The sequence below is a fragment of the Sciurus vulgaris genome (assembly GCF_902686455.1).
Source record: "Sciurus vulgaris genome assembly, chromosome: 1".
NCBI classification, from domain to species: domain Eukaryota; kingdom Metazoa; phylum Chordata; class Mammalia; order Rodentia; family Sciuridae; genus Sciurus; species Sciurus vulgaris.
Window position 1 is genome coordinate 212,526,761 of NC_136461.1, and position 25,358 is coordinate 212,552,118.

The window sequence follows — 25,358 nt, forward strand, 5'->3', positions numbered from 1 at the left end:
CTTCCAGCAGAGCTCAGTTAGGAAGGCTGTGGGCGGCCCCAAGAGCAGGCACGGACGTGCACACAGCCCGCTCTCTCTCTGTCCCCAGCGCTGCAGCTCCTGCTGCGGGACCCGGCGCCTGGGGTGCGGGAGAAGTCTGCGGAGACGCTGGGCCGCCTGGTGAAGTTTGCCTGAGGGGGCCAGCACCCGACGAGCAGCACCCTGCACCTGCACTTGCAGAGGAAGGCCTCCCACGACCTCTGTCGGCAGGGAGGGTGAGGGCAGGCCTGCCAGGCGGCACCCGGATCCGGCCCTGCTGGTGGGGAAGGAGGGAGGGTGCTGGGGCCAGACTGGACCAGCCAGTGTGCCCCCACCTGTTTCCCAATAAAGCCATTTGCTCCTCAAGGGGTAGCAGGGTGCAGTGGTGTGGCCCTTCCTTCTGGGACAGGCCAGGAGGGTGTCACCCCCCCCTGCTCCCATTTTAGAAAAAGTAACGAGGTGAAGGCTGGTCCTGGTGGGAAGGGGGAAGGAGGAAGAAGCAGTGGCACAGGAAGAAAGCCTCTATTAAGAAGGTCAGCCCGAAGCAGGGCAGTAGCCTAGGTGAAGAGGCGGACGGTGCCATCAGCCCCTGAGGAGAAGACCCATGGTTGCGTGGGGTGGAAGGCCACATCCAGCACACCCAGGTCCCGGGTCAGCACATGCCCCTTCAGCACCTTGACTGGCACCAGGAGTGGGTTCTGCAGCAGGTCACTGTGGAAGAGAAGGACTCAGGACACAGCTGGACACCAGAGCCAGGGCGGAGGGGAGCAGGGCAGGGGTCAGCACTCACTTGTACACCATGCCATGGCAGATAATAACGCTGCCGTCGTCCGAGCCCGACGCAAAGAGTGGGTATCGGGGATGGAAGGCCACAGCCCGCAGAGCCTTCCTGTGGTGCCTGGGGGAGGACGGAACTGCTGGCAGTCCAGGCAAGAGGGGGCCCTACGGCCCCAGCTACCCACTTCAGCTCATCTCACCTCAGCACTTTGTAGGGCTTGGTGGAAAGGTCCAGGTCAAACCACGCCAGCTTGCTGTCATAGCTGCCACAGATGATGTTGTCACCTGGGGGCCAGAGCAGCAGCAGGCATGCCCAACGTGCCCACGGTGCACACCCCACCCTCAGTTGCAGGGGGCACGTCCCTCACCTGCAGGGTGCACAGCCAGGCTGGACACCCACTTGCAGTTGGGCATCAGTTTTTTGGTGAGCTCCTGGCGCAACAGGTGGTAGACTCGGATGCTGCGTTGAGAAGCCACGATCAGGAAGGGCCGGGTGGGGTGGAAAGCCACGCACTGCACCTGTCCATGGCTACGGCGGAAGGGGCTCTGGCTGCGACGCCGGCTCAGCTGGTGAATCAGCACCTGGGTGTGGCCTGGGGTGGCCAGCACCACAGCCAGGTAGTCCCCGCGCCCGTGCCAGGTCACCTGTGTCACAGGCTATGGAAGAGCGAGCATGAGCTGGGCGAGTAACTGGGGAGAGTGGCATCACCCCACCCTCCCCCCACACACCTTTCCGTGGCAGATGCGCAGCCGCAGGCCCCGCTGGCGCTCCTCCTCCAAGGCCTCCACCCAGCGCGCAGGCTGCAGGGCAGGCTCCTCCGGCAGGGCGAAGGCGCTCAGCAGCTGGTCTGTGCTGCCCGCCAGCAGCCGGTCCCCCAAGGCTGGGTTCAGCAGCAACACTGCATCGTCCCTGCAGGCCAGGGTCAGAGGCAGCCCCTCAGCAGTGTCCCTCCCGCAGGGCTCCCCCTGCAGGCCCCCAGGCCCCTGCTCACATGGCTGCAGCCACCAGGCAGACGCTGGGGTTAGGGTTCCAGGCAACACTCCTCACCACGCCACCCACGGGCACCACTCTCATGCAGCGGGCAGTGGCCACCTCCCAGAGCCGCAGTGAGCCATCGTCTGAGCCTAGAAGAACAGAGAGGCCCTCAGTGCCTGCTCCCCTACTCAGCCTCCCAGCACAGGGCTGACCCCCCGCTAGACCTACCTGAAACCAGCCACTGGCCCCCTGGGGAGACACTGAGGCAGCGGACAAGGTCACCGTGGCCCCTATAGACCTGCAGGGGAGAAGCGGCAGTGAGGAGACGGACGCCAGGGCTGCTGGCCGCATCCCCAGTCCCCACTCACCAGGGCCTGGCACGTGGGGAAGGGCTGCAGGTCCCTGGGCCGAGGCAGTTTGGGGATCAGGTCTTCAGGATCCACGTTCACCTGGGGCAGGAGAGTCCTGGGTCACCCTGGCCCTGCCCCAGCATGCCCCCAGGCATGCCCTCCCACACACACATACCCTCATCTTGCGCTGCCGTGGGCACAGGTAGAGATCAAGACAGCGCTCAAAGCGCTCCTGGATAAAGCGCCCATATGCAGGAACAGCCCGCAGGCTTGGGAACTTCCGTGGCAGGAAATTGAGCTTCCTCTCTCCCGGCTCCTGCTGTGCCCACACCAAGCGCTGTGCAGACAGGCAGGTGGGGTGAGCCGGGAGGAAGGAGACCCCCGGGGTTGGGGTCAGGGTAGCCCAGACCCCCCCCACACACACACACACACACAGACACACCTCCTCCTCGCTGGGCAGGTACTCGGGAGGGGGGTTGTATGACTCGGCGTGGCCAGGCAGGGCCAGTTTGGGTGCAGGCACATGCATCTTGTGGCGCCCCAGCACAGCGTTGGGGTCCTCCTGCACCCACAAGTCGTAAAATCTGGGGGTGGGGTCCCGGGGCCTGCGAGGCTGGATCCAGCCCATCTTGATGGCATGCACCATGCGAGACACCTGCAAGGGAGCCTCCGGTCAGGACGGGCAGCACAGGGCCTGCCCTGCCTGGGGAAGCGGTGGCTCCCACCTTCTCCTTCTCCACCAGGGACGGGATAAAGCTGCGTTTGTCTTCAGGGCGGTTGGTCACTGGGTGGATCATGAGGTCCCCGCTGAAGAAGTCCACAGCCGGCTAAGGAGAGAAACAGGCGTGGTGTCCAGGCAGGGGCCCAGCCACCTCCAGATCCCCAGGGCCAGCTGTCCCAACCTACCTCATAAGGGTCGAAGCTCACATCCCCAAACTGGCCCCGCTGTAGTCGCTGCACCAGGGCCACCTGCTCATCAGTCAGCTGCAGGTCCTGCCCCGTCATTCTGTCCTTCACTGTGCGCCTGGGGGACAACTAGTTAGAGCCAAAGCCCTTGCCCCCAGGCCCCCAGGCCCCACCCAGAGGCCAGCTCACCAGAAGTCAGGATCATCCATCTTATCCAGAAACTGGTCCAGTTCATCCCGGGTCCGCAGGGGCTTGTAGATGCGCCTGCCATCCAGGTCGTAGCCCACGTGTGGGAAGTTCTCGTACCACTCCAGAGGCACGTTGCCCACCGTGTTCCGGATGTCCTGTAGCCATGCCACCACGTCAGCACCTGTCCCACCATGCCCTCCCTCCCTGTAAGCCACTCTTTAAGTATACAGAAAGGGAAGAGAGTAAGAACGACAGGACCAGCCTCGTGCACCTGAGGCAGGCGACACATGTGCCCTTTCCCTGGCCCTAGGGTCTGACGTGGCACAGCGGCCGGCACTGCTGCCCCCCCAGGCCTCTGAGGCCTGGAGCCGCACCTTCACATTTTCCACTGAAGTGGTGCCAGCCCTGGCCTCCCCCTCGTCAGATTCCTTGGCCAAGGCTCTGGGCAGCCACAGACAGGGATGACCTCATCGCCCACGGGCTCCCTCCCCTGGCAGGGGCCTTAGGCCAAAGTGGGTAGCTAGAGACAGGGATCGGGAAAGACCCCTCCCTACCCATTCCACAGGGTGACGGAAGTCACTGAGCTCTGCCCTACAGGTACCTGGGGACCTCACAGCTCCTGCTGGCCCTGCCCCTCCCTCCAACGGTGGGCAGAGCAGCCACATTCCTGGACTCACATTCCTGGTTTCAGCCCCTGCCAGCTACCACCCTCACTCCTCCAGACCCAGGACTGCTGCCTGGGCAGCCGCTTCCTGCAACAGTAGCCATGGAAGGAGGGGCCCAGACAAGACTTAGTACAGCTGGGTGCCCACGGCCCTTCTGCAGCACCACAGGACCGCTTGGGCTCTGCTCCCCAGCCCCTCTCAGCAGGCCAGACAGGCACTGCCCTTGGGTCCTGAGGCCTCATGGGGGGAGAGGTCTCCAGCACCCTCCACGTCTGTCTACACAGCCATCCAGAACTGGCAGTGCTCTGGGTGGAGCCCTGGGTTTTATCCACGTGGGCCCTGGTGTTGAGAAGGCTCAAGAAGTACACAGCAGGGGAAGAGGGAGAAGTAGTGACCTAGGACAGAACGGGGGCTCTGGCAGAAGGCACAGACCTGAGCAGACAGGTGCAGGACACAAGACTGTGCCACCCCACGCACAAATCTTGTGGGCAGCAGCAGCTGCTGGGGCTGACTGCTGGCCCTGCTACACTCCTGTGGCCGGCACATGGCTGGGCACAGAAGGCCATGTGCAAGCAGGAGGAACAAGGGAGCCAGGGCATGGCCAGGGCATCTGGGTAAACTTGGGCATGTCGAGAAAAAGCCCGCTTGCTCACGGGTTGTCTCACCCCGCACCCCCACCGGCCCCCGCGGGCACCGAGGTCCTCAGGGATCCGGTAGCACCTGGGGCTTCCACTTCCCCTGCATCTCCGAAGCCAGAAAGATGCTCGAAGGCACAGGAGGCGCGGCCACGAGAAGGCAAAGACACTTGAGGCCCCGCTAGGCAGCCCAGCCTCGCTCGGCCAGCCGGCCGGGACGGGCTGGGACGGGCTGGGAGGCGGCGGCGCGGGGGAGGGGCCGGCCGGCGCTATAAAGGCGCGACTCGCGGCCCCGCTCCAGCCAGGACGCACGTGTGCGCGCGGCGCCCGGCAGCCGCCACCGCGGGGCGCAGCCGAGACCCGCGCCTCGCCCGGCCGGCTGCCCGCGAGGCCCGCGGCCGCCGCAGGAGCCGGCATGAGCGGCGCACGGCGGAGCTGACGCCGGCCCCCGGCCCGTGTCCTTCGCCATGCTACGCTCGGCACCGCCGGGCCGCTACCTGTACCCCGAGGTGAGCCCGCTGTCGGAGGACGAGGACCGCGGCAGCGAGAGCTCGGGCTCGGACGAGAAGCCCTGCCGCGTGCATGCAGCGCGCTGCGGCCTCCAGGGCGCCCGGCGGCGGGCTGCAGGCCGGCGGGCCGGGGGTGGTGGGCCGGGACCCGGGGGGCGGCCGGGTCGCGAGCCTCGGCAGCGGCACACAGCGAACGCGCGCGAGCGGGACCGCACCAACAGCGTGAACACGGCCTTCACCGCGCTGCGCACGCTCATCCCCACCGAACCAGCCGACCGCAAGCTCTCCAAGATCGAGACGCTGCGCCTGGCCTCCAGCTACATCTCGCACCTGGGCAACGTGCTGCTGGTGGGCGAGGCCTGCGGCGATGGGCAGCCGTGCCACTCCGGACCCACCTTCTTCCATGCGGCACGCACCGGCAGCCCCCCACCCCCGCCACCTCCACCGCCAGCCCGAGATGGCGAGAATGCGCAGCCCAAACAGATCTGCACCTTCTGCCTCAGCAACCAGAGAAAGTTGGTGAGCAGGGTCCCAGCGCCAAGGGGCCCACCTCACCCCTCCACCCACCTGCCCCAGAGAGAGCAAGGCTGGGCCGCGCTCCCCAGCAGGGCAGACAGGACATCTGCCACCCAAGCTGGGCCCCAGGGAGGGACCAACACATGGAAGCTGCCCCGGGGAAGGCAGGTCTGTTTTCTCTTGGGGCCTCTTCCTAGGAGACTGGCTCTGGCTGGAGTAGGTCACCAGGACTTGCAAATATAAGGGCCAGGAGGTAGGAATGACTAGAAGGGGCCACTGGGGGCAAGGAGCCTGGGGGGACAGCAGGTTGGACACCAACCTGGGAGAGGCTGAGGATTTCTGAGCAAGTTGAGAAAGTAAGTGTCCATGAGCCCTGCCCTCAGGCAAAAGGGTAGCAGTGAGACACTCAGAAAGGAGCCCTTGGGGTCCATCTGCCACCACTCCTCGACCCCTGCAGCCCACTACCACCCCAAGACTCGCTGGGCACCTGCTGCCCCTCCCCCTGGCCTGTGGGAGGCAGAAGGCAGAGAGGCCAAAGGGGACATGGGTGTGGGGGTGAGGGCCAGGCTGTGGGAGATGCTGGCCAGCCTTGATTTACAGCTCCAGCCCAGCTTGGTGGCACCGGAAAAGCAGGGTGAGCAGGGAGAAAATACAACGGCTTTTCCCAATCCCCATTTCCTCTCCAGACAGCACGCGCGAGCTCCTGGGGCCTGAACATCTGGGAAATTTAATTTTACAGTTTCGGCTGTGCAGAATACGCCCCTCCCCAAAATGCACGGGGGGGAGCCAGGAAGGGGGTGCCTTAGCACTGGCCATCTGAGACAGCACCCAGCAGGAAGCCAGAGAAGCCAGGGCTGGCACTGGGTGATGCTGGGCCTCTGCCCTGGCCCTGATGCCCCTCCTTCCCTCTGCAGAGCAAGGACCGAGACAGAAAAACGGCAATTCGGAGTTAGGAGGAGGGCCCAAGCAGCCGAGGTGGATGCATGGGGAAGGTGGATGCCAGCGGGGGATGCACAGACCCCACCTGGACCTGACCTGGGCACGAACCCAGAGAGCACCCACCAGGCCAGACCCGCCCCTGGCTGTGAGCAGGGCCAACGGACAGATGGACCGACAGGCAGCAGCCTGACTTTGAGCAGCTCAGCACCCGCCCGGCCACTGGAACTTTCCATGCTGGCTCCCTACCTGGGCTGAGTGTTGGCACCCTGCATCTCTGATGTGATAATATAAAGTGTGGAAATTTTGTATAATTAAAAAATGGAACAGTATCTTCCAAATATGGAGGCAGACTATCCTCTGAAAGGTTGTGAACTTACCACGCACCCGCAGCCAAGCCTGCACTCCCACCCCCAGAGTGCCATCCTTCCCCGCCTGGGGCGCCCCAGTTCTCTGAGAAGCCCCTGCCTGTGGGACTAGACTGAGGCAGTCTCAAAGAGGCAGCCTGTCACCTGACGAGTCTCCCACTGGGAACCTGTGGGGCGGGGCTGAGGGGAGGTAAGGGGAGAGGGAGGAGAGGCACATGGTGAGGGGTGACAGGAGGCAGCAGAGCAGTCTCGCCCCACCAAGTCCCTGGACAGTAAGGAGGGTAGAGCTGGTCATGCACAGTGCCAGGCCTTGAGACCGGCTTGTGGACAGGCAGCTCAGTCAAACAGTGCTCCTCAGAGTGGACATGGGGTTGACCTGACAGCAGGTCAGCCAGGTGGCAGCCACCTAAGTGCCCCACTGGTGCCCACCTGGGCCTCAGCTGGGGACCCGCAGCCTACCAGGGCCACCCTGCTCCCCTGCCTCTGCAAGGGGCCATTAGGCCACAGGTTGCCCTGTCCTGAGCAGCACACTGGAAGGAGGACTTCTGGCTGTCCGCCACTCTGTCCCACCCAACTTCCTGAAAGACCCTGCGGGCTTCCAAAAGGGTCACTTTGGGCCCCACCAGGCTCCTGCACAGTTGGTCAACTGTTACAGTCCTACAGGGGACAATTAGTTTAGTGGCAGAGCTCTGTGGGCACAGTAGAAAGAAAAGCCAGGTAGTTCCATGCAGACCACCTTCCTCACTAATCCAGACAGCCAGCAGTCTGTCTTCTGGCTGGGTAGAAGGTGGAAATGGCCAAGGGTGCCAGGTGCAAGAGGCTGGTGGCCCATGCCCCCTCTGTAGACCTTCGCCCTCCTGGCCTGCAGCACAGGCACTGCTGTGCCCCTGCCCTGGGGGGCCCAGGTACTGAAGCCCTGGGCACCATCACAGGGCAGGGCCAGAGCTGCCCCTCCTCTGTATGACAGGCTCCAGGGAACATGGAGCAGGAAGCAGTGGTGTAATTTTGGAGGAAATTCTCAAAGCCAGAGCCATTAAGGCTGGGGGGTGGGCTGTGTCCTATGTGATAGAAATATAACAGGATAAAAAGTCTCAGCGGCAGGTTTCATTCAGAGAGAAACCCAACCCCAAATTTCCTCCCCTTAATCCTGCAGGAGCCCACAGCTGGCCAGAGGGGGAGGAGAGGGCACATTTGCTGCAGAAGCCCCTGCCTGCCCAGGGAAGCCAGGCCCAGGGGGATCGGGGGTGCAGCTGGGGGCTGACGGAGGTTCTTTCCTCCCATGTGATCTCCATGCAGCACCCTGCCCAGGCTCCCTCCCAGGCAACAAGGCCACTATCTGCAGGTCCTGTGAGCACTGTGGATGGCCTACCCTCACACAGAGATCTGGGCCCAGGCAGGGGTGCAAACAGCTATCTCAGTGGTCAGAGTGGCCCAGACAGTTCAGGAACAAACCAGAGGACACACTGCAAAGAGCACTGAGAAGTTTCCAAAGAACACACCAAGGAGAGCAAGGAAGGGACACCCCTGGAGAACGGGGACTGCCGTCCTGCACAGCAGGCATGACTGGGGACGAGGTGGCAGACGGGGGCTGGAGCAATAGGGGCTTGATGGCTGGCCCCAGTGGGCACCACATGGCCTGGAGCCCATAACATGAGGGGAGGACGGAACATGGCTAGGAAGAACTGGCAGAGCACGAGAGGACAGGGACGTACAGGCACAGTCTGAGCAAGGCTGAGGGAGGGCCAGGCCACCAGACAAGAGCTAAGGGCCAGGTGGAAGGGACCAGGGACAGAAGTAAGCCTTGGGCTGGAAGGATCCCCAGGGGCCCAGATGGTCAGGGTACGGCACGCGCCCGGCCAAGGCCTCTGCTGCAGGGTCTGACTCCGGCAGCGGCTGCAGCTTGGCCAGCCTCAGGTCTGGGCAGCCGGCCCGGCTGCTCCCCCAGCTGCACCGGTAGCAGCAGCCGAGGGGCTGGCCCGACAGCCAGCAGGAGAAAGGGAGGGTTGGGAGGAACACTCCGTCACCCTCCACCGCTCCAGATTCTACCCAGACTGGGGGTGGCGTGGGCCGCCCCAGCCTGTGGCCCCACACAAATCCACACAGCTCAGCCAGCAGCCAAGGGATGGCAGGTGCTCCCTGCCCACCATGGACCCTGGCTTCCTTCCAGTCTGGTCTCTCCCTCTACCCAGCTGGGGAGCTGCAGGACAAGGACTCAGGGCTCCCTCTGCATGTGCCCCACAGAGGCAGCTGGCAAGGAAGGGAGGCCCCTATGAGCAAAGCTGAGCTGGAAACGCTCGGTCCAGCCTCGCTGTCAGCTCCCCGTCCCCAGCCTGGGGAACTAGCCGCTGGCAGCACCACATGATTCATCACCAGGCTGCCTGCGCCCCAGGCCAGCCACCCCGCCCTGCTCAGCACCTGCAGGCTGCCAGGAAACACATGTGACCCCTCTGGGTCAGGCACCACACTCCAAGACCCCTGCCCAGGCTGGCCTAGGCACAGACAGATGCAAACCCAGAGCTTTCCTCGAGGGCCACACAGCCCCAAATACAGGCCTGTGGAATGGGGCTGGGCAGGGGTCCCCCCACCCCCAGACTGCACCGGACACAGCAGCAACTAGCTGATGTGTCGGCTGGGACTTTTCCGCTCTCGATGAGCCCTATCCCCTCCCCCTCCCCAAAGTGGCTGCAGCTGTCAGGACCGCAGATTGGAACTGCAGGTACGGGGCTGGCCCGCTGCCCACCTCCCTCCCGTGTCTGTCTGCGAGAGAGGAAGCCGGCCCACCTCTGGAATCCTTCACTCTCTCCTCGTTCCGCCTCTCCCACCTGTCCCCCGGGAGCTCGGGGTCAGCCGCCTTGCTCAGTCTCTCTCTTCCCCTGGCCCCTCTCCGATTACAATGCGGGTAGTGTTCAGTGCTCACTCAGCTCCCCCTCCACAAAAAGCCCGCCTGCCCCGGAGCGCACAGCCTTCCTGTGCCTCTTGGCTGCTGCCTCCCCCTCCTGAGGTGTCTTATCTCTGTCAAAGTGCTCAAAGCCTGCAGGCTGCCCTGGGCTCGCTCACCTGCAGCACTGACCCCACGGAAGGTTCCAGCAGGGATGCTCAGCCCTGGAGCCCATACCAAGAGGCCTTCGTGACAGACCAGAGGGAAGACAACCTCTTCCCGACCCAGTCCAAACCCGTCAAGGAAAAAAGCAGGGTTCGGGAGCCAGCAGGAGGGGCCACCCTCCCACCTCAGTCAGACTGATCCACAGTCTGTGCCCAGACACCCTGGCTTCCCTCTTCCTCCCACCATCTTGTGGCCCATCCCTCAGTCATCAGGTGCACGTGGGCCCACTACCCAGACTCCAGCAAGGGTGTGGGGGCATAGGTAGTGGGAAGGAGCCCCTCACCTATAGGATGCCCCAGGCCCAGTTTGCCTGGCCCTCTCCTGGAGGGAGGCAGGTCCAAGGGCTGCTCCTGTGCCATACGTCCCTTCTCCAGGTGTTTCTGTAGGAATGCTGGGGTGGGGGCAAGAGCTCAGGCCATTTTATGTCTCATGAGCTGAGGGGCAAAGCCCTGTCCTGAACCCCATGTTCAGAGACAGTGCTGCTTCAAGCTGGGAGGGGGCTTCACACCTACTCAGCCAGCACCCTGGCTCCAGGCCTCTGGAATTTCACCTGGAGGACCCCAGCTCTGGAGCACCACCCACACACAAAGCTCCAACTGCCCACCCTCTGCAGCTGCCCTGTGCCCCAGCACCCCCGCTCCACCCCACAGGCCTGCTCTCCAGATGTCCTCCTCACCATCCGCGCCAACACCTCCAGCCCACCCCATGGGGACCTGCTGTCAGGCAACTGGCCCTGCCTGAGTCCAGCAGCAGGCCAGGGCTGACCCCATCAACCCCAACATGGGGGAGGGTGCAGTTCTGAAGGTCAACTCTGCCTGATGGTCACTGCAGGGACCCTGTAGAGTGCTCAGTACCAAGGGGAGCTGGCTCCCACTGTCTGCCACTCCTCACTGAGCACCCCTCCAATGACAGTGCTCAGTCAACCAGGGTACTAGGACACAAAGGGTGGCCCTTAGGAACCACCAGGCTGTGGCTGACAGAGGGTGCTGGGAGTCCGTCTCCCTGGTCAAAGCCACACATGCACACCCATGCCCTATGGCTACTGGTGGCATCCCTGGGTTGGTAGTCAGTAGGCTGGCAAGGCTGGCCCAGGTATATGAAGGGACTAGACCCAAAGGGCTGGTCTGAGTCCCACCAGCAACCCCATTCAGAGGCAGCATACAGGCTGGCCTTGGGCGGGCAGCTACCAGGGCGATCTGCAGGCTTGGGTGCCCTCCACAAACAGAGCAGCGAGGGCCACTCACTAGCTCACTCACTGGAAACCTGAGCCGACAGTCTCTTCTTGCCAGCAGCAACGCAAGCAAGCGCCAGAGTACGTGGGGCGGTGGCCAGGACGCAGGCAGGCGGGGGCGGCCCCGGAGGAGCGGGAGGCCGCCAGCACTGGAGGCAGCTGCCGGTTCAGTAGCTGGGAGAAGCCATTAACGGCGTTTGGCGAGAGAGCAGAGGGGATCGCGGGTTCTGGATGCAGACATGCCGGGCCTGTGGGATCCCAAGTTACAGCCCAGGCACAGCTAGGGGTGCTGGGGAGCCAGGCAGGGCTGCAGCCCAGCCCCTAGCCCCAGGCTCCACCAGGGGCTCTAGAGGATGGTCCCAGGCCCAGTGCCCGCAGGGAGGCAAGGGTAAACTATCGAGAGGTACAGCTCCTCCCAGCCAGAGTTCAGGGCCCCCAAGCCCTCAGTCTGGCCAGGCCTCCTAAACAAGCAGGACCACAGGCCTGCTGGGCAGGGAAAGAGGAGGGCAGGAGGTTCTTCCACCTGAGAAGGCCCAGCCTCAGTTTCTCCCAGTTGTTGACGTACAGAGAAAGGGCCAAGCCAGTCCATCTGCCCGCATTCTACCCCAGCCCCCTCCCGGGGGTCCCGGCGCTGGATGAGATCACGTCTAGGAAACCCGGGTTCTGTGGGGAGGGGGTGAGGTGGCCATGCGGGGGTGGGGCAGCCGCAGTGCAGCAGCTCCTCAGGGGCTCCCCCACTCCATGGTGTCCAGGACCCCCGCCAGGCCCAACAACTCGTCCAGGGGACTCCACCCCCTCCGCACTCAGCCCACACTCCAGGCCGCCTGGCTGTGCATCTGGGGGGAGGGAACCGGAGGCCGAGTGAACACAACCAGGAATCTGCTCCAGGGGTAACCAAGTCAGTGAGGCCAGCAGTGGCCACGCCTGTGGTCCAGCAAGCCAGGAGGCTGAGGCAGGAGGGTTGCAAGTTGGAGGTCCATCTCCCTAACTCATCAAGACTCTGCCTCAAAATGAAACAGAAAACAGCGAGGGAATGGAGCTAGTGGCAGACCGTCTCTGGGTCTGATTCCCAGTCAGTGTACGATGGGGGATGTTCCTAAAGCGGGGCCTGGCAGATGCCAGCAGGCGATGGCCCCAAAGCCAGACCCAGGGAATGGGAAGGGAAGAAGTGGGGAAGGGATGGCCAGGTGGCACTTCCGGTCCCAGCAGCAGTCACACAGGCCTCCCCCACACCATGTGGCTGCCATCCCTTGTGCTTCCCGCTGAGGTCTCTGCTCCTGGGAGGACACACCTCACCAGGACCCTTTCTGCCCTGCTGTTTAGAGCCCTCCAGAGGTCTGCTGATATGAACCACTCACCTGGCCAGTTCTGCCAGGCACCCATGGCTGGGCGGGGCTGGGGACGCCCTGGGTCCTGCTATCACCAGCCCCCTCTAAGGGCACTGTCAGGAGAAGGGCGCCGCCAGCTGGAAGTCCACACAAGCACTACCCTCAACAGCAGGCCGCAGCCCTCGCAGGTCCTAACCAACTAGAGGTGGCCTCCCAGGGCGCGGGCCTCTTGTGCAGAACTGTAGTGGGTAGCCCGGGTGGGTCTAGCTCTCCTCACCTGGCCTGGCCCTCAGCCAGGCACTGATGGCCACATCCCATTCTCCCAGGCCCGTGCCCAGCCCACATGCAGAGCTCTGCTCTGGTGAGGGTGAGCAGGCCAGATGGTCCCTGGGGTGGGGTTGGCCCTCACACAGAGCTGGTGCATCTGTCTGCCCCGACCCAGCTCCTGGAGGCCGAGCGCTGCCGGCTCCTCGAGCACGGCCGGCTGTGCTGGCAGAAGCTCAGGTGGGCAGGCATCTCTGCTCCAGCGCTGTCACTCACACTGACACATGCGATAGTCATCACCGGAGGAAGCAGCCCCCGCAGTCCAGGGCTTCCTCAAGGCACAGCGGGGGCTGCCCAACCCTTCTGCAGTGGTCCTGGACAGGCCAGGTAAGGCACACCCCCTGGGGGCAGGCAGGCAGGCAGGCTGGTCAAGGTCCTGCCCAGTTCTGGAAGGCCCTCCCCTGGCCTTTGCACTCCATTTACAATCATCATTGATTTCTCAAAATACCAAATATAAAAAAGTAGCCGACAGGATGTGGCTGCCGACAGCCAGAGCCCCCTGGGGGGAGGGGAGACGGGCAGGGAGCTATGCTGTGCGGCCCCCCTCTCCGAGTGCACCCGCTGCTCCGGCCAGGAAACCAATTTATTTTGTTTTGTCTCTGTTCTCTGAACGCGCAGCAGAGACAGGATTGGGCCGGCAGCCAAGGCTCCTGCAGACACTGCCAAGAGAGCACAAGGATGGGGGAGGAAGCCCAGCCAGGGAGGGGGCGCGTGTCTCCCCCAGGCCCTGGGGACAGTTCCTAACGGGCAGGCAGGAAGAGTTCCTGAGGAGGAGGGCCTGTCCCTGCAGGCCTCACACCAAAGCCCCCGGGGCATGGGGGAGGCTCCTGGCTCACTCTCTGGCCCTCCACACTGGGGCCACCGCCCTGCCTGTGGCTAGGCCACACCGGGGAGGGGATGGACTGCCAGCCCCACCACCTCTGGGCTCAGAGCTTCCAGCCCCTCCTGGCCTCGGTCTCTAGGACACAGCCCACCGCAGCCTCTCCATGCTTGTGCTCCCCAGAGCTCCAGTGGACCCCAGTCAGCACCACACTTTGCCTCTACCCTGGAAATTCTGTGAGAGGAACAAGCAACCTTCCCTGCCCCTCGTAAGTGCTCCTGGAACTCAATCAGAGGTCAAAGGCAGTGGCCCAGTCACAAAAGCCACCACCTGAGTGACGGAAAAGGGGAGGGCCAGAGCCAGCCACTGCCCTCAGCCTTGCCAGGCCTGTGACCACAGGAGTCGGGGTCTGCTCAGACCATGTCCTGGCCCCTCTATGCCCATGTAGATGAGCAGAGCCCTCAGGAAACAGAGCTGCAGGGTGGGGGTAACAGCAGCACCCTGCAGATCCGTACGCCAGGCGTCACAGGGCCCGTCCATAGGGCAGGGCTTGGGGCTGCTGAGCCACATCCAACCTCCCTCCCTCACCCTGCAATGCCAACCGTAATCGTCTGTCTTGGACCCCAAGAGCACTCTTCCAGAGGGGGTAAGGCCCACGCCAGGCAGCCCACTCGGCCCAGCAGTCTCACAAGGCCCTAGATTCCCGTGCCCCAGGCAGCACCGCCCTTCTGTGGAAATGCCCTCCAGGGTCACCCTGGCCTAAAACCTAGCACCCAGTCTGGGCAGCTTCTGGCCCCACTGGGGCCATGGCACAAGGCCCCCCCGCACAGTAGGAAAGCGACCCTGAGGCCCACCTCCTCATCAGAGCTGTCTTCTGCGTACTCGTCCCTGCTCGGCACTCTCGCCATCTCTGTCGTCGGGCAAGAAGCTTGCGCCTGCAGAGAGAGGGGGAAGAGTGTTACTTCAGGAGGCACAGGATGCCCTGACATCAGGCAGCCCCAGTCTCTCTGACCTGGTAGGGTACCTGGGAAGAGCTGTACCCAATGCCAAGGCCTGGAACATCAACCACAGGAAGCCTTGTGCCCAGCCTCTGAGCAGCTCCACCTGGCCCTTGACCTCAGTGCAGCCTGGAGGCTGTCCAGTTCCCAGTGAGCCTCTCAGGGCCTGAGCAGCCATGCCTTGGCATCAGGGCCCTGCCCTGGTCCTCTTTCAAGGCTGAACCAGTCTACACCCTCTTGGAGCCCACAGAGGAGCTAATACCAGATGCCTGACTAGGAAAGAAGAAAATCACCCAGAGAAGCCAGCGGCAAGGCCCCACTCCCACCTGACCCCAAATGCTATTTAACACCAAAACCTGCTCCAGGGCCCCTGGCACAACTGCCCCATGCTGGTATCTACTGGGCCCAGACCCAGCAGAGGAGACTGCTTAAGGGGCAAAACCATCATTGGGGGCAGTGCACAGAGGGGTCACAAGATAGTACGTGCCTTTAACCTGTCAAAGGGGCCACAGGCAGCCCAATCCTCAGGATGAGACCCTTGCCCTTAGGCAGTCTGGCCACTGCCAGGAGCTGCTAAGAGCCACATTCAGTTGTACCAAGGGCCCACAGAGGTTCTCCAAATCCTCAGAATGCCTGGAGCCCCAAGAGGGGCCAGTTGTAGGCCCCCCAGGCACCCTCCCCACCCACTAGGTCCAAGACCCCAGGCTGACCCCATCCCATGGGGTCAGAGAGTGGGCGCCACAGAGGATTCACACCCCAACCTGGAAAACAGATTCGCCCCTGACTCGGGAGGCGAGGGCTCCAGTCAGATCGGGTTTACTGGCAGAACCAGGACTAATGGGGAAAACAGGCCCACCTCTCACCCCCGGGGGCAGTAAAGTGCTCAGAGCAGGAACCCCTGTGCGCGGGCGCCCCCCACCCGGAGCCCCTCTCCCTCCTGCCCAGGCAGGAGCCAAAGGCCTGGCTCTTCCCTAGCCTGTTTTTTCCCTCAATATAAAGAGGGATAGGAGACTAAGTTTTTTTCCAGGCCAGGAACAAGGCAGGATTCAGTTTCCACATCTCCCCCACCTCCAACTTCCCTGCTGCCCGCTGAAAGTGGGTCAGCACTGGCTGGCACGGAGCATAGGGTGGGTGAGTCCTAAGCTCCTACCTCAGCACAGAGCACACATCCCTAACAGACTGGCTTGGAGCAGGGCCCACACACTCAGAGGAGAAATCCACCCCCAGCAGCAACTGGTAGGCTACCTTCAGGGCTATCAGATTCCTGGATGGGGGCAGTTAGGACACCAATTTCAGTTAGCTGCATGCATCTGCAGCTCTGACCTCAGGCCAGGTCCCTGGTGTCTCAAATCTCCTCCTAGGGGCCCTCTGGGACCAGTGTACCCTGCCAAGCACCACACCCCGTGAGTCCCAGCGGCAGTGCATCCAGGTCTCTGTCACAAAGAACTGTAGGAGACCACAGCTTTATCACCCAGCACCGTATGCCACTGTTGTCAAGCTGTGCACAGCTAGGCCACCAGCATGGCAGTGTAGGCATACCAGGAGAACCTGACACTGGCAAGCCCTTGGCAAAAGGAGGGGTGCCCCAATAGCAGAACTTGTTTCTCCAACAAATGTGTACTTACAGGGCACTCCAGGTTCCAAGGAGCAGCATCCCAGCTCAACTCAATGGCTGAAGGGCACACGATTTCCACCAGAGGGCAGCATCGGCATGCATGACAGCCCTGGGCCCAGCTCCCTGCTGAGGAGGCACTGGGGGCCACCTGAACAGGGGTAGCCCTGGAACTAGCAGACTAGGAAAGCCTCATCCATTCGAATTTTGGAGGCAGATGCTTTGCAGTTGGGCACTGCACACCTTTTTTTTTTTTTTTAACTTAAAAATTAAGAAAAAGATCACTAAAACATCCAAAACACAAATGGAATGTAGGTGTGACCTGTTTGCAGCAGTCTGTCTTCTCTGGAACAGGGGACCCTCAGCAGCCGAGATGTCTGCTCCCCTCACTCTCAGGTGAAGACGCCAGGAGCCGAGGTCTACACAGACCCATGCAGCTAGCTAACCACAGGCCACAAGCACCCACCTGAGGACAGGGTCATCCCTGCCTGGAGCTGCACATGAAGGAAGCCACCGGCAAGGTTGACTTCAGGGGCCTCAGACGGCTGGGAGTGACAGGAGGAAGCACAAAGGAACACGGAATTCTCTGGTAAGTTCTCCAGATGAGGGGACAGATATCTCAGGCCAGGAATCCCACACAGGCCCCTCCTAGAAGATGGATCAGTGTATAGCTTCAAACTACAACTGGTAATTGAAGCCTCATAAGAGGCCCAGCAGCCAGAGGGACAGGGTGTAGGGGGTAGAAAAGCCCAAGGACCTTGAGGGCAGCACAGTGTGCACAACTCGAACAGAGGCAGAGCAGGGTTGACCAGTGGACAGGGAGCCACACCCACGTAGGGGCCATGGGGCATCAGCAGAACAGCAACTGGAGGCAGAGCAGTTGGAGCCCAGGAGGGAGCATGGAAGTGCCACAGAGGGACATGGAAGGTTGTGCTGACCACTGCAAGGGAGGCTGCACTAGGCACAAGGCAGCAGGCCAGGAAGACATTCCACAAAGGAGCTAGTGAAGCAAACTCAGGCAAAGGAGCCGCAGTGCAGGTGCCTGGGAAAGTCCATGAGAGGTGGTTCCCATTCTAAAATCTGGGTGGCTGCCTGGCCTTAGGGCTAGAATGCAACATGAAGACCAAAAAGAGGGACTAGAGTGGGCTATGACAGTCTGGAATGACATTAAGTGGACAAGCTTCCTGTTGTAATGGCAGCAGTTTCCTCTGTCCATCATCAGTGCCTCCAGCAGCTAGGCAAGTCAGTAGTTCCCTCTGTCTTCTGGGAGGGAGGCCTGGGACAGCCAAGCCAGACCTCGCTCTCAGCACTCCTTCCCTGTGGCACCCAGATCTCGGAATGCACCAGAAGGCACTGCACACTGAGGTCAACACGAGGCACGGCATGTCCCCAACACCTCGGGGCAGAGGTCAAATCTAGACTGCTGCTGCTAACACAAAGACCCTATGTACAAAAGAGACAAAAAGAACACAAATACCTGCAGGGCACTGACCACTTCAGCCTCAGTGGCTGAACACAGATGAAAAGGGTCAATATCAGAGGTCTGTGCACATGGTCCAACCAGTGGGAAAGATAGAGAAACTGGTACCTTCTAACCAGTATGGTTTTAAAGAAAATATGTCAGAACAAGGTATGGAGGCACATGCCTGAAAACCCAGCTATTTGGGAGACTGAGCCCAGAGGATCCCAAGTACAAGGCCAGACCAGGCAACAGGGTGAAACACAGTCTCACTAAAAGGGAATTCCTCAGTGGAGACTAAAAGACCAGAAATACATGAGATGGAAAACACCTTTGTTTCTCAGGGAAAAGGAAAGTGACTCAGAAGGAGCCTAAAATCAGTAGGCTGGTTGCCCTGAACAACAGCAGGCCATGCCTATCGCACAAACACCAGGGACAGTGGCTGCCCTGCACTCCTGCCCCCAAGACCTAAAGAGAGAGATGAACCCCTACTCTCACCAGGTCTGACTTAGATGAGACCCTGGGGTTGGCTCAGAGTCAACACAACTGTGTTGTGAGGTTCTGGTGAGTCTGAGAGAGGAGTGTACTTGGGAATGTGGTTGTGGAGATTTTACTTAATTTTTTTGTGGTTCTGGTGACTAAATCCAGGTTCTCACACAGGTAGGCAAACACCCTGCCACTAAGACACATCCCCAGCCTTTCTTATTTTTTATTTCGAGACCAGTTCTTGCTAAGTTGCTGAGGCCGGCCTTAAACTTGCAATCCTCCTGCCTCAGCCTCCCAAGTTGCTGGTACTACAGGTATGTGCCACCATGTCCAGCTGCTGTGGCCATTTGAAAACAGGACTGCAAACCTTTATTTTCCTCTCATCAAGAGGTTAAGTCAATATCCCCTTGCCTAAATCTGGAGGGGCCTGTGGCTCCTTTACACACCCACGGGAGGCAGCCCAAACTGACAGTGTATGACCTGGGCACAAGACATAAAAGCCCTGTACCTCTGCCTAGTGTGCAGGACCACTCACCTCAGAACCACCCTGGGAAAAGTGATTCCTCTGAGAGAGAGGGACAGACAGACAGAGAAGCCCAGTGTGCACCAGTCATTCAGGACCAGCCCCGACATCAGTGAAGAACCCTCGTTCACACCTGGGACTCCATCAACACTGAGTAACCCTCTTCCTAAGGCGAAATGTACCAGAACCTGTGACTCCTCACCCCTGATGAGCTCCAGAACCAAGAGAGGCCCTGACGCTAAGCACTGGGTGGGTGAAGGAACAGCCTGAGGCGCTCAGTGGTGAGAGAAGCAAGGAAGAGAGCAGGGACAGAGGCAGGAGCATCCCCTCCAGTCTGGACACTGAGCCCCACACATAGCTCTGGCATATACCCAGGCACTTCCTGCCTGAGGTGCACTCCACCAACTAGCTGGGGAAAGTCCTAGGTGCCCTGGTCCCAGCTCTGGGGAGCTGCAGCCCCATACCATACTCTACCAGAGGATACCAACACATGCACACCAGAGCCCACAGTGACACCTCAGCCAGTACAAGATTCACATGGCCTCTGCATAACCTCCTGGCAGTTACCATCCCCAGAGTGATGCTGAGATCCCAATCACCCCTCCTACCCAAGGAGGCATCGAGTCCAGGCACAGATGAAACTCTTCTCAAATTAACAAGATGCTTCTTACATACCAGGACCAGTATTAGGCCATTCCTTACATTCTGGAATATGGCAAGCAAGGTGAATGGGTGGAACTGGGACTATGGCACAAAGAAAGAAGAAAACAAAAGAGAGCAAAATACTCACACTAAAAAAACAAAAGCTACTAAACAATCAAAGCCAAGTATAAACAGAAATTAATGGGTCAGCTGGGCACAAAGGGGAGGAAATGGCTATAAGCCCACAAATCACATCAGGAATGATGAGAAGACACACGTCAGGTATAGCTCAGAGACAGCGCCCTTGCCTAGCACGTATGAGACCCTGGGATTAAATACCCAGCACCAAAATAAAAAGAAGAGAGAGCAATTGCATAGTGACAGGTAAGTCCTCTTAACCATGAGTCCAGAAAGGCCTGCAAAACCTCTCCCTGAGCTGCTAGCAGCAGGCGGGGATAACATGCTGGGCAGGGTGGCAGTGGAGAACACCAGTGGGTAGAGGAGCCAGACCTGGCAGCATGGGGACCAGGCTTGCAGACAATCAGGGACTGAGGGTGCCCTGGGAACTAGGACACAGGCACCAGGTCATCAGGTTGGAGAGGGACAAAAGGGCAGGGTCATCAATCATGAGGGGACATAGATGGATGAGGCTGGATACAGAGTGGGCGCTCAGGGTGAAGGCAGAGGGGCCAATCTCTGCACATGCCTTGGGGACTATGGGAGCAAGCTGACATAATAAGGTGACATCATTAAATGAGGAGCACAAGAAAGCTGCCTGTCCACTAGATAGGGAACAGATCATCTACCCCATAACTACACACAAAGCCAAACAATACCCACTGCCTGAAGGCAGGCTGCCACCTACAGTGCTGCAGGCCACCTTGAACATGCTGGGCCCATGAAAACCCAGCTCCTCCAGGGATGGGGGAGACACCACACTTGCCCCACCTTTGCAGGCCCATACCCCACCCCTCATCCCCACCCAACCATCAGCCCTGAAACATTGGGATCCTCCTCACCTTAGTCCTCCTGGTATCAGCCAGGTGAGGGGTTTGGCATGACAACCCCAACCCTGCTGCACCCTAATTATACCCCCAGGCCACCATGGCAATAGATTCCCAGTAACAGGGAGGCAGTAAAGCCTTGTTTCTGAGGGACACAGAAGTTTGAGGTAACCTGCTATAAGTGACAGGTAACTAACACAGATAACAAAGGCTCTTGGTTCAGCATATCAGGCCAAAATGACAACACGGCCGAGTATAGCTTTCCTGATATCACACACAGGTACATGTAAGGACATGGACTGCTGGACCAACAAGCAGTGGATCCAACTAAGGTAAGGAGATAGGAGATGCTTCTGGGATCAGGGCATCAAACTATGTTTTAGGAGAAAGCCTAGAAGAAGAAAGGGAAGGACTGTTTTCTCCATCATAGAGAGCTCTCCTCATCTTGTAGAGCCTCACCTGAGACAATTCACAAGATCACACCAGGCACCCATGGTCCTGAGTTTCCATTAAAGAGTTGGCACATCTAGCAGAGGCAGGGGAGAGGCTAAGAGTCACTTTTGGCATATTCTCACAATTAACGGGGTGGGAAAACAAGAATCCTAGAAGCTGCTTGATGGAGGGGTTCTTAGGTTGAGGACACACATGCAGTGGGAACACCTGGGGCAGATGGTATGATAAGTGACAAGCTGCCACCGTGGTAGGTGAAGGCAGGCTGGCAGACCTCCCAAAAGGGACCTGACTCAGTGGAACACGACCCAAATAGTAGGAAGGCTGCAGGTCTAGTATCCTTAGGGGTGGCAGATGGCGGAGACTCAGACACCAGTGAAGAGCGTGGCAGGCTGCCATGCGGAACGTGGGGTACCTAGGGAAGCTGAGCTCATGGGAAGCTGAGAACATTCAAATGGCAGTACTGACTGGGTCTCTACCTACAGGGCTGGTAAGAGAAAAGGACTCACAGAAAAGGACAGGGGGACAAGGAGGTGAGGGACAGCTTGGCCAGGTTAATGTGTACAACGGTTTTTGTGGAATGGAGGAAAAAGAGGGAAATGAGAGGGATTCCCACTGAAGACTAGACAGCACCCCCACCTCTTCCATTCACTCCCCTAGCCAGAAATAATTCAAATCTAATAACAAGGATCACATTTCAGCACTGAAAACACTCTAATAGGGCCTACTTACAGTCCCCAATCAGGACACAAAAAAGATACAAGATAGGAAAAACACTGGAAACAAGAGCACCCAGCTGGGCAGGTCCCATAGCTAGGCAGAGTAGGGTGGGGCAGATCTGAGGACTGCCCCTCAAGTGCAGTGAAGCAGCCTGCAGCTGAGACAGCGCCCCTGAGGCAGAAGGACAGAACCACCCTTGGAGATAGGTGGTATGCCAGAGGATGAAGCAGATATACAGTTACCTCCAGACACAGGAATCTGAGCAGAGAGCTCAGGTGGGATAAGCACTGCTTCGAGGTCAGACCCAGAGCTCCAAGAATCAGAGATGCCCAGGGATGTACCAAAGCCTGATGAAAGCAATACCTTCCAGTTAGACTCCACCAGACACCCTCCTGTAGTTTCAAGATACTTGTACAGGTCATTTCAAGGACTTTAACCAAAGTTACACTTTAAATATTTCAATGTGTGGGTTCTTAATTTTAAAATGGGCGGAAAAAGCCCAGGAAGATATACATGAACTATTAACCAATTATCAATACAAGGGCACTGAATGAGAACCTTCACACTTCACCGGATAGTACTGATGTAATATCCAAACCTTTTTCAAGAAAGGTCTATTTTTACAACTTAAAAAAGGTACACCTGTAATCCCAGAGACTTGGGAAGCAAAGAGAGGAAGAGCTCAAGTTCGAAGTCAGTCTCAGCAGTTAGTGAGACCCTATTTCAAAATAAAAAATAAAAAGGGCTAGGGTTGTAGCTCAGTGGTAAAGTGTCCCTGGGTTCGATCCTTAATACCAAAACGGGGGGGGGGGGGGGGGGGGGGGGGGGCTGGGGTTGTAGCTCAGTGGTAGAGCGCTTGCCTAGCATGTGTGAGACACTGGGTTCGATTCTCAGCACCACATATAAATAAATAAAATAAAGGTTCACTGATAACTAAAATAATAATAATAATAAAATGGCTAGGTGAGGTGACACAAACCTGTAAATCCCAGTGACGTGGGAGGCTGAGGGAGGAGAAACACAAGTTCAAGGCCAGCCTCAGCAATTCAGTGAGACACTGAGGTCAGGGAGCACAGTGGTAAAGTGCTCCTGGGTTCAATCCCTGCACCAAAAATAAAAAAACTGAAAGAACTTTATAAACCAAGGTCAGCACAGTGAACACATCATTTTCTCTCTGTGCATATCAGAGTTATAATTACAGTTGGAATGAATGAAAGGCTTAAATCTGGCTTTAACTCATTCCTTCCTAGTAAATACACCAACCTAACATAATCAACACAAGTAAAACTATGGCTTTATGACTTCCCTTCATGGCAATAAAATTTATTAGCCAAAGTTAGGACTTCAGAATATCATGCCCATTCAAGTACAAATGATCACACCTTAGTTTCCAGGATGCTTTAAGTAACAACTGTGGCATTTTAGTTGAATTAACCCTGTTCTCACATAAGACAAGAGTGGGGTGCAATATTCCCCAATACCAATGCAACCCATGGGTCTCTGTAGCTCCTAGGCCATGTAGGATGACTGGGCTGGACTCTAGCAACCCTAACCATGCTGCTCAGAATGTTCCCTTACAACCATGCTCTGCCAACACCCGGGGCAGTGAAATCCCCATCTTGGGCTCTACCAGAAGGCCTAGCCCACAGCAAGGGTGAAAGGCAGTGTCCTATAGAGAGGTGGCCTGAAAATCATCTGAGGGGAGAAGACCCAGGCATGTAATTTTCAGAGTTCTCAGGAATGGCACACACATCTGGGTGCCCTGGAGCCCAAACGTGGCCCCAGATACAATGAAGAAGAGACAAGGCTTGGGTTGGCCTGGAGAAGACAGCGCAGTACACCCCTCAAGGGATCCATGGTCCAGCAAGTGCGTCCTCTTCTTGGCCACCCTCAACCACACTGGGGAGCGCACAGGGGTTCCTCGCTCACCCACCTGTGCCTGCTCCTTAGAGGTCTCCTCTGTGCTACCGTCATCTTTGTCACAGTTGCTTCCATCTTCTTTATCCTCAGTGTCCTCACTACTGTCACTGCCAGAATCTTCCAGACCTGAGAATACACTCTCCTCGCTGTCAGAAAGGCCAGAATCACTGTCATCATTGTGGCTGGGAGCAGGGTTGCAGAGAAGGGAGGGCTGCAAGGAAGCAAAGAAGTGGTGATTGCTAACCCACAGGCTCACCCCGGAGAGACTGTGCAGACCCCACAGGGGCAATTGACCTGGCACTCTGCACAACAGCCTCCACCTCCACCTCCACCAAAACCACCCTCCAACCTAAGTCTCCCTCATCTCCTGCCTCCACAGACAGCACTGCCACCTACATTTTAATTCATAGTATCTCACAAGGGAGTAATTTTTCAAGGACAACATCCCTATTTTGGAGCTCAGTTCCCACTGCCATACCCAAACCAACTTCCCTCTACCAATACACAAACTGAACACCCCAATCTGGCACTTAAGGCTCCACAGCTGGGAGAGCACTACCTAGGGAAGGGACCAGGGGCCACAAAGGATAAAAATCCCTGAGGAGAAGTCACCTCATCCAAAAACACTAGGACAAACAGTTGATGGGTAAATTGAAAAGTTAGTTGAAGAGTAATGGAATAAGGCAAACTTAATTATAAGCAAGCCAAACCCATTTGCTGTTGTCTTAGAGCAGAACCACAGCCTACTCTGAGCAAAGCCCTGCTGACTGGAGGCCATTTCATGCCTAAATAACAAGACAACTCACTGTGCACTGGCTTCTGAAAAGTAGAACAAGAACTTGAAGACACTCAGGAAGAATCTGAGGCAGAACTCCTGATTTCACTATTTTTCTCATCCTATTGGACAAACTGCATTACCAACTACGCCACAGCACATAACTGAGTTTTCCTAGCAGAGACCTCACACACTCACTGATGAGGGTATGGCCATTACTCCAGCTGCTACACCATTACAACAGCAAGTGAAAATATGGCAAAGGGCTAGGGCTCACTGACTCTTCGGCACCTGGTATCCAGACTGCTAGCTCAGTTGACCATGGGAAGCAGTTTCAGTACATTTCACAGAACAAAGGAACAGCTTAAAGGATGCAGCAAAGCAAAGTGGTCTGAGAGGCTCGGCTGTGCATGCCTTCCACCAAATTTGGTGACGCTCCACAACCCTGCCCCTGGGAAAGGTAGACCGTGACAACTGGGCACTGGATTCTCTGCTGACTTCCATACTGTCACGTCCACTTTTAATTTCGAAATACAACTCACACATTGGACAGTACCACAATTACGTAATGTGTAAGAGGCGAGCGGTTACTGAGGGTGCAAGCTCAAGCCCTCCCCATGATGGGACGCAGTTCAAGGGTTCGGAGGTCGTTGGAAGAGGCACCCGCTCCCCTGCCAGTCTCCAGCCTGACACAGTTCCTCCGCCACAGAGTTGCCCGGGCTCCCGCGCCCCTCGGCTCTGGATGTGCTCCGCGAGCCTCAAGGCGACCCTCAGGACACTTGGTGCTGCGCTCCGGGTGACAGGCGGCCCGCACTCCCCAGCGCCGCCGGCCTTCCCCCGCCCCGCCGGCCGCCACGTGCATCCCGGGCCCTCGCGACACACGCCTTGTCGCTCAGCAATCACCTTCTCCGGTTCCGGTTCCAGTTGGCGCTCTGGCTCCGGCTTCGGACGCCGCTTTCCGGGCCGTACTTTTAGCTCCTCGCGCCCGGTACCCCTCTCCGCAGCCATGCCGAGTGGCTCCCGGCTCCCGACGGACGGCCGCTTCCGGCAGCGAGCGCGCCGCGTGAGGCGCAGTCCGCCCCGCCCAACCGGCTCTGATTGGCGACTTTCGGGGGCGG

The 25,358-nt window shown here is 58.8% G+C and overlaps 3 protein-coding genes across 6 annotated transcripts in view; 2 read left to right on the forward strand and 1 right to left on the reverse strand.

Annotated features, from left to right (window-relative positions):
* The window catches only part of MROH1 (maestro heat like repeat family member 1), an 87,842-nt gene extending 87,521 nt beyond the window's left edge, over nucleotides 1–321 (forward strand). For all 4 annotated transcript variants that reach the window (XM_079132116.1, XM_079132118.1, XM_079132119.1 and 1 more), the window contains one exon: nucleotides 89–321. In XM_079132116.1, coding sequence (XP_078988242.1) covers nucleotides 89–174 — 86 coding nt within the window. In that variant the 3' untranslated portion in view covers nucleotides 175–321. The remainder of the gene's footprint in view (nucleotides 1–88) is intronic.
* Nucleotides 322–524: 203 nt separating this feature from the next.
* Nucleotides 525–25,302, reverse strand: BOP1 (BOP1 ribosomal biogenesis factor). The gene is made up of 16 exons (XM_079132158.1): nucleotides 25,144–25,302; nucleotides 23,479–23,676; nucleotides 14,506–14,586; nucleotides 3,217–3,371; nucleotides 3,028–3,145; nucleotides 2,847–2,948; nucleotides 2,564–2,776; nucleotides 2,297–2,458; nucleotides 2,140–2,220; nucleotides 2,000–2,069; nucleotides 1,788–1,920; nucleotides 1,525–1,705; nucleotides 1,164–1,452; nucleotides 996–1,080; nucleotides 809–916; nucleotides 525–729 (listed from the first exon to the last, which is right to left on the reverse strand). The coding sequence occupies exons 1-16, from the start codon at nucleotides 25,246–25,248 to the stop codon at nucleotides 576–578; spliced, it is 2,235 nt and encodes a 744-aa protein (XP_078988284.1). The 5' UTR covers nucleotides 25,249–25,302; the 3' UTR covers nucleotides 525–575.
* SCX (scleraxis bHLH transcription factor) lies at nucleotides 4,592–6,820 on the forward strand. Its single transcript, XM_079132294.1, has 2 exons — nucleotides 4,592–5,544; nucleotides 6,456–6,820. Exons 1-2 carry the CDS (start codon nucleotides 4,984–4,986, stop codon nucleotides 6,492–6,494), a joined length of 600 nt encoding a protein of 199 aa, XP_078988420.1. The 5' UTR covers nucleotides 4,592–4,983; the 3' UTR covers nucleotides 6,495–6,820.
* Nucleotides 25,303–25,358: the final 56 nt, after the last annotated feature.

What these genes read in the sequence shown, in the direction of transcription:
- SCX (XM_079132294.1), top strand. Translation starts at nt 4,984, where the DNA reads ATGCTACGCTCGGCACCGCCGGGCCGCTACCTGTACCCCGAGGTGAGC. An exon ending in TCAGCAACCAGAGAAAGTTG is followed by an intron (nt 5,545 to 6,455) that starts GTGAGCAGGGTC and finishes TTCCCTCTGCAG; the next exon opens with AGCAAGGACCGAGACAGAAA.
- BOP1 (XM_079132158.1), bottom strand. Translation starts at nt 25,248, where the DNA reads ATGGCTGCGGAGAGGGGTACCGGGCGCGAGGAGCTAAAAGTACGGCCC. An exon ending in TGAGCTTCGACCCTTATGAG is followed by an intron (nt 2,949 to 3,027) that starts GTAGGTTGGGAC and finishes TTCTCTCCTTAG; the next exon opens with CCGGCTGTGGACTTCTTCAG. An exon ending in CCTGGCTGTGCACCCTGCAG is followed by an intron (nt 1,081 to 1,163) that starts GTGAGGGACGTG and finishes TCTGGCCCCCAG; the next exon opens with GTGACAACATCATCTGTGGC.